At 64.9% G+C, this 231-nt stretch overlaps 1 protein-coding gene across 1 annotated transcript; it reads right to left on the bottom strand.

Annotated features, from left to right (window-relative positions):
* Positions 1 to 14: 14 nt before the first annotated feature.
* On the bottom strand, positions 15 to 221 carry LOC104495697 (chromosome unknown open reading frame, human C16orf91; the record flags this gene model as incomplete). Its single annotated transcript, XM_010138695.1, has 1 exon — positions 15 to 221. A coding segment is annotated over one exon (207 nt), but the record flags the coding sequence as incomplete, so codon positions are not given.
* Between the last annotated feature and the right edge of the window lie 10 nt (positions 222 to 231).

Here is a 231-nt window from a genome sequence, read left to right as displayed (position 1 = left end):
GGAGAGTCCGCTACCTGACCGGAGAATCCCGCTTCCAGCCGCTCGTCAATCTCCGTTTTTTCCCTGAACAGGCACCAGAGCAGCAGTCCAGTGCAGAGCAGACTGACAGGCAGCACCTTCACCCACGGCCTCTCGTGGTCGCTCCCCATCGACTGGCTGACGCTCCACACCCGTGGACTGGCCTTGCTGGCAGAGAAGGGGGTGGGCCCCTCGCTCTCCGGATCCGCGCCC

This window comes from Buceros rhinoceros, unplaced genomic scaffold, assembly GCF_000710305.1.
Source record: "Buceros rhinoceros silvestris isolate BGI_N320 unplaced genomic scaffold, ASM71030v1 scaffold41966, whole genome shotgun sequence".
Classification (NCBI taxonomy): domain Eukaryota; kingdom Metazoa; phylum Chordata; class Aves; order Bucerotiformes; family Bucerotidae; genus Buceros; species Buceros rhinoceros.
Note: the sequence above shows the minus strand (reverse complement) of the source record. Positions and strands in the feature narration are given on the sequence as shown.